The sequence below is a fragment of the Marmota marmota genome, unplaced genomic scaffold, assembly GCF_001458135.2.
Source record: "Marmota marmota marmota unplaced genomic scaffold, marMar, whole genome shotgun sequence".
Classification (NCBI taxonomy): Eukaryota; Metazoa; Chordata; class Mammalia; order Rodentia; family Sciuridae; genus Marmota; species Marmota marmota.
The window spans coordinates 18,122,062-18,128,577 of record NW_026000168.1 but is presented as its reverse complement, the minus strand read 5'-3'; the positions used below and the strand labels follow the sequence as shown (position 1 = coordinate 18,128,577).

At 58.5% G+C, this 6,516-nt stretch overlaps 1 protein-coding gene across 1 annotated transcript in view; it reads right to left on the bottom strand.

Moving 5' to 3' along the window:
- The window catches only part of Uroc1 (urocanate hydratase 1), a 22,296-nt gene that overhangs the window by 3,053 nt on the left and 12,727 nt on the right, over positions 1-6,516 (bottom strand). The window contains exons 9-16 of the mRNA XM_048786970.1: positions 6,379-6,508; positions 5,475-5,547; positions 4,450-4,571; positions 4,049-4,122; positions 3,227-3,325; positions 3,000-3,099; positions 2,065-2,146; positions 478-577 (exon numbers count right to left, since the gene is read on the bottom strand). Coding sequence (XP_048642927.1) covers positions 478-577; positions 2,065-2,146; positions 3,000-3,099; positions 3,227-3,325; positions 4,049-4,122; positions 4,450-4,571; positions 5,475-5,547; positions 6,379-6,508 — 780 coding nt within the window. The remainder of the gene's footprint in view (positions 1-477; positions 578-2,064; positions 2,147-2,999; positions 3,100-3,226; positions 3,326-4,048; positions 4,123-4,449; positions 4,572-5,474; positions 5,548-6,378; positions 6,509-6,516) is intronic.

Genomic DNA, 6,516 nt, shown 5'->3' with positions numbered 1-6,516 from the left:
GGCTGAGGCAGGAGGATCGAAAGTGGAGGCTAGCCTCAGCAACTTAGGCCCTGAGCAACTCAGCGAGACCCTGTCTCTAAATAAAATAGAAAAAGGGCTGGGGATGGGGGCTCAGGGGTGAAGTGCCCCTGGGCTCCATCCCTGGGACCAAAAAAATGCAGCTACGTGGTTGAGTGAGGTCCCTCCCCAGCCCCAAGTGAGACCTTTCAGCACTGGGGATGGCTCTGCCCGGAGGAAGGGCTGGGATTGCTGGGGCCACCTCAGAGACAACAGGCTGGACTGAACAGGCGAGATCAGCGTCAGAGACTGCAAAGAAGGTTCTAGAAAAGGTCTGGAGTGACACTGGAGTGGCCAGGGAGGGCGGGAGGAGCCCCTGAGTGCTGGAGAACTCTGGCCCCGATCTGCAGTCTGAATCTGCTACGGAGGCGAGACCTCAGATGGGGTAGAAGAGGGGCCGGGGGTCCGGGGGGTACTCACGCCATTGGAGACATCCCAGCTGAGCATCGCTCTTGCTTTCTGCTCGGCCTCTGGGGTCCCATCCAGCACAAGGCCGAAGCCCCCATTGATCACCTCTCCCCTGCAAGAGGCCGAGGGGTTCTGAGGTCACTCCCTGGACCTGGCCACACAGGGAGCAGGCAGAAATGTGTGTTTCCAAAAGCGCTGGCTTCTGGTGTCAGGGTAGGGGGAACCCGTGTCACACGGGGCTCTGGAGCATGCAGACCAGGGGACAGAGGGCCACCAGGCACCAGAGAGGCAGAGCTGGGGGGCAGAGTGGCCACATCCTGGCCTCTGAGCTGGACCAGGAGGCCCTGAGGTCATCTCCAGTGAGATGCTTCACCCCTGAGCCCCCGTCCCCAGCCCTTTTTATATTTTATTTAGAGACAGGGTCTCACTGAGCTGCTTAGGGCCTCGTTAGGTTGCTGAGGCTGGCCTCCAACTTGCTATCCTCCTGCCTCAGCCTCCCGAGCCACTGGGATGACAGTGGCTCACTTGGTGTCACCTCCTGCTTGAAGTCAGCAGGACCACCCAGTTGGGAGGCAGCCCCTCTCCTTCAGGCTCGACCTCTTCCCCTGCAGACTCAGCCTGGCAAACCCAGGACTGTGAGGGCAGGCTCCCAGGAAGGAGGCAGCTCTTTTGGGCTCCCAAGGCTCTGCAGCCCATGTACTGAGGGGACCTGAGCTCAGGTCCTATTTTCCATTATTTAAAGCCACCTGACCCAGCCACAGCTCAGAATTCCATCTTCCCTGGGCAGGCGGCCAACCAGCCCTCTGCAATGCTCAGGGAAACTCCATTTTTGCAGGACTCAGCCCAGGAGGACGGGGATGGCTTGATCCCGCCAAATCAGGCTCAGAGGGCAATTCAGAAATGGCCCCAGGAGCTGAGCCTGGGTGGCTGCTCTGGGCCCTGAAGCCACAGCGCCCCCTGCTGCTCAGAGCAGGTGCAAATCCTGCCGGGCGGTAGGACTTGGGCAAGGCGGACCCCAGATGCTCCCTGCCGCCCAAATCCACGCAGGCGCAGTTCATCAACCTCGCAGCGCCTGGAGGCTACGTTCCTTCTTCCAGGCGCCTGCCATCCCAGCGGCTTGGGAGGCTGAGGCAGGAGGATGGCAAGTTGGAGGCCAGCCTCAGCCACTTAGGGAGGCCCTAAGCAAGAGACTGAACCCAGAGGCGCTGAACCCCTGAGCCCCTTCCCCAGCCCTATTTTGTATTTTATTTAGAGACAGGATCTCGCTGAGTTGCTTAGGGGCCTTGCTAAGCGGCCGAGGCTGGCCTCCAACTTGCCATCCTCCTACCTCAGCCTCCCAAGCTGCTGAGATGACAGACGTGTGCACCACCACGTCTGGCTTTGGGTATATCATGCTTTCAAGCGAGGCTCTCAGAGGACACAGGAAGACCCTAGACGCTGACCTGGAAAGGAGGGTTGCTGTTCTTATTGGGCACTTACAACAGACCTTCACGTCCTAGGTGACAAGTGTGACCCAAAGAAGTGGAGTCCCCTGTGCAGATTTCCCCCTGATAACGCTATCCCAGCAGCCCCCAGCCCATCCTCTGACCCCCTCCTTACCAGCCCACGCCCCCTCCGTTGTGAAGCGCGACCCAGGTAGCTCCACGACAGGCGTCTCCTACGAAATTCTGCACGGCCATGTCTGCAGAAGCAGGAACAGCACACGTCACTCTGTCCACCAGACCCCATGTCCCTCTGTCCAGTAGGCCTGAGCGCAGGCCAGGCACAGGATGCAAGAACATGGTGACAGCTGGGCCAGTGGGAACCAGGGACCGGTGGCTCCGGGAACAGCCATGAGTTGTGCTGGCAGAGCCCCAGCTGAGCAGGGGGCACCAACAAAGATCCAGAGTCTCCTACGATTCTCCTCCCTAGTCCTGAGCCCCAGAGCCCGCAGCTCGAAGAGAACCAGCCGCAGAACCCAGAGACATCTTAACTGTGGAGACCCAGAGTCAAGGAGCCTCGCCCCTTCCCTTAAAAGAGGATGAGGGGAGCCAGGCGCAGTGACGCACGCCTGTCCTCCCAGCAGCTCGGGAGGCTGAGGCAGGAGGATCGCAAGGTGGAGGCCAGCCTCAGCCAAACTGAGGCCCTGAGCAGCTCAGCGAATCCCTCTCTCTCTCAATAAAATAGAAAAAGGGTTGGGGACAGGGGTCAGGGGTGTGGGGCGCATGGTCTCCAACTGAGCATGCTCAGAAGGGCGCCCCCTCTGAATGTGGACAGGTCTTTGAATTTGCATGAGGTTCCCTGATCAATCAAAGTCCCTGGATTTTTCTTTTTCTTTTCTTTCTTTTTTTTTTGGGGTCCTACAGGGGAATTGAGCCCAGGAGCGCTACCACCAAGCGACGTCCCAGCCCTTCTCCTTTTGAGACAGGTTCTCCCTGAGTGGCGGAGGCTGGCCTCCAACTTGCAATCCTCCTGCCTCAGCCTCCCAAGCGGCTGGGAGGCCAGGCGTGTACAGCTGCGTGATTGTGTGTGTGTGTGTGTGTGTGGGTCCTCACCTGCACAGAAGGCAGAGCCGTCGTAAATGTTGGAGGTCTCCCTAAACGGGCTGTCAGTGCCACTGACGTCGTGGTGGTCACGGCTCAGAATCACGGGTGCCTGGGGCAAAGGGAGGTGCAGGATGTGAGCCACCAGAGGCAGAGGGCAAGGGTCGGGCTGTTCCAGAAGGCTCGGGAGGTGGGACCTGCAGGGCAGGGAGAGGACCCCCTGGACGGCAGGGCCTCACCTTGACCTTCCCGCTGGCGATGGCCTGATTAATGGCCACAGCGATGGCCACGCGGCCCTTCTGGTCCGAGTAGAGAATCCGTGCCTGGGAGCCCACCACCTGCAGGAGGAGAGGGAGAGACCCTTCAGCAAGAGGCAGGACCTGGGGGCGAGCTGGCGTCACCAAGCCACCGTCCCCAGCAGCCTGGAGGCCCCTCTGATTCCTAGACAAGGTCCCTGGCATGTGGCCTGAGGGGACCCCAGATGGCCCTCCGAGGTGCGTGGCAGACTGGGGTGCACCCTCCCCTCAGCCCCTGGCCACCGCGTGTCCCCGTGAGGTCTGAGCTGCCCAGGGGTGAGCCCTGGATCTTGGAGACTCTGAGAGCCCGACTTCCCCGCGCTCCAGGGAGGTGACATTATGGGATTAACCTCCCCCCTGCGATCCTTTCTTTCTTTTTCTTTTTTTTTTTTTTTTTGATACCAGGGATTGAACCCAGGGTCACTTAGCCACTGAGCCCCGTCCCCAGTCCTTTTTCTATTTTATTTAGAGACAGGGTCTCCCTGAGTTGCTTAGGGCCTCACTAAGTGGCTGAGGCTGGCCTCCAACTTGCGATCCTCCTGCCTCAGCCTCCTGAGCCGCTGGGATGACAGGCTCTTTTTGATCCCCGCCCCCCAGGAACTTCCTATTTTTGAGGGTGACAGTTGATTTGCTGCCAGGGGCTCTGGCATGGTCACATGTGGTCCTGTGTCTGTGCCCTGTGAATGCTCATGGAAGCAGAGCCCCAACTCAGCCTCCCCCAGGACCCTCCAGTCCTCCCCTGGGAGCCCCGAGGGACACCCTCACCAGGTGGTGCTTGGCCGCCTCGCGGATCCAGCGGACATTGTCCATATATTGTAGTTTCACAGACTCTGTCGTTGCTGTAGAGAGGAAGTGGGGTGTCGTGGGTAGAGGGCGCCCCTGCCAGAGTCCTGGGCCCTCTTGGTCCAGGCTGCTTGCTACAGACACCTGCTCTAACTCTGTCCCCAAATCCAGGAGTCGGGGCCAACCGTACCCTGGAACCTCCGACACGGTAAACCTTTTTGTCTACCACGCTGATTTTCTCAGGCCTTTTGTCACAGTACTGCAAAGCTAACCAATGCACTGGCTTCCTGTTAATTCCACCCGGAGGATCCTGACCCGCACAGCGGAGGACATCTCCTGGGGACAGTGTGCACGTAGGGCCGACCTCCCCCCCAGGACATTACCTCCCTCAGCGATGGCCTTCTCCAGCACAGATGTGGCTAGCTGATCCGTGACAGCTAGGTCCTCGGGGTCCCCGGATGTGCAGACCCAGCGGAAAGGCCCGAATCCCTGGGAGAATATGTCCCTGCAGGGACAAATGTCTCTTCAATGGGGGGGTTTCCCAGGCTGATGGCACTTCTGGCCAGGGCCAGGGGTGTGATCCGGGGTCACACCATCCAGAGGAACTAGACGGAACAAGGACAAGCAGAATTCGTCTCCAACTGCCATTGGTGATTTTGGTCCAAAAAATTCCACGTAGTTTTTGTAAAATGACAGGAAAACCCATCACCAGGTGTGAGAGACAAGAAAAGAGCCCACGTGGGCACCGGTGCTTGCCAGGCTGGGTGGGGGCACCTTCTCTGGGGGCTGTCCCCCTGTATCCCTCCCCAGGCTGAGCCCAGCTCCGTGCTGAACTCGAGAAGGTGACCTTCACTTTTCTGTTTTAAAAAATATTTTCTAGGAGGGCAGGGTGACCCACATCTGTCATCTCAGTGGTTCGGGAGGCTGAGGAAGGAGGATCGCAAATTGGAGGCCAGCCTCAGAAGTCTGTGATGAGGACAAGGACTGAGGACAGTGCGGTGCTCGGCCCTGGGAGAAGACTCTGCCAGGCCGCCTGGGGCTGCCTGTGCCTGCGGTGACCTCTCTCCAGGGCCACGAATTCCCACATTTGTCCCCAACAGCACCACAGAGGCCCACTTAGGGGAGAGGCTCTTGAAGTCTCCGGGGCTCTGAGAAAGGGACCTCAGTGTCCTGCCCCTTGGTGCCCGCCTGTCTCCTCACCAGGTCCTGACAGAGACTTTCGGGGCTTGGTTCCTTGTCATTGTGGGAACCCTGTGACCCGGTACCTGGCTGCTTTGGGGTTGCGTGAGGGTCACAGCACATGACCTTGAGGGTGGTCGGTTGGACCCAAACGCCACGTCCCAGTCCCTGAAAGGGACTGGGACGTGACATTGGATACCCTGGAACTGGTGGCCACCCCGTCACTTACCCCATAATGTGCTGGACATAGGAGGGGTAGCGAAATTCCGTCTTATTGGCCCCTTTCTTCTCCACATCTGCTCCTACGGACAGAATACCCGCCCCCGGGGTGAGCACTCACATGGCCACCACATGGTGACATCAACAAGGGGCCCGGGGAAAGGCTGGGGAAGGATCATCAACGTGATTCTTTTTTTTAAAAAATAAGTCTATGTACAAATACAGCCAATAAACCCTGTGTTTCCATATAACTATAATGCACTAATTAAAAATAATAATAATAATAGCAGGGTGAGGTTGCACACGCCTGTCATCCCTCATCCCAACAGCTCAGGAGGCCGAGGCAGGAGGATCGCCAGGTGGAGGCCAGCCTCAGCCACTTCGCGAGGCCCTGAGCCACTCAGCGAGACCCTGTCTCTAAATAAAATAGAAAAAGGGCTGGGGACGGGGCTCAGTGGGTAAGCGCCCCTGGGTTCAATCCCTGGTTAATAATAATAATAATAATTAATCATAATCATAATCATAATCATAATAGGGAAAGGGAGGCCTCAGCCTCCAGAGCCGCTGGGATGACAGGCGGGCGCCACCTAGCGGGCCCCCCGTGCATCTTCGAGCACCTTTGGACCCTCTGCTCTGCGCACAGGGATCTTGTGTCTTAGAAAGAAGTTTGCATCTTGAAGGAGGGAAATTGCAGAGTTGGGGACAGAAGCTCATCCTGACTGTCCCACCTGCTCTCTGACCAGCAGTTAATGTTCTTTAACTACGTGGAGAAACTGAGGCCCAGAGAGGCCCAGCTGCCCACCTGGGAGGACCAGCTTCTGGGAGAAAGACCTCGGGTAGAGGCTCAGGGGAGACTCCTGGGGCGCTGGCTGGGTGGCAGGAGGGGACCCTCCCGGCCCTCCCCTCTGGCCTACCTGCTCGCTGAGCCTCTAGGAGGAAGGCGTTGCCATAGTCCCAAAAGAAGAAGTTCTCCTGGGCCAGATGATTGATGGCCGAGACGTGCCTCCTCAGGCTGCAAGGGAGGGGCCTTGGCTCCACCCCGTGTCCCCGCC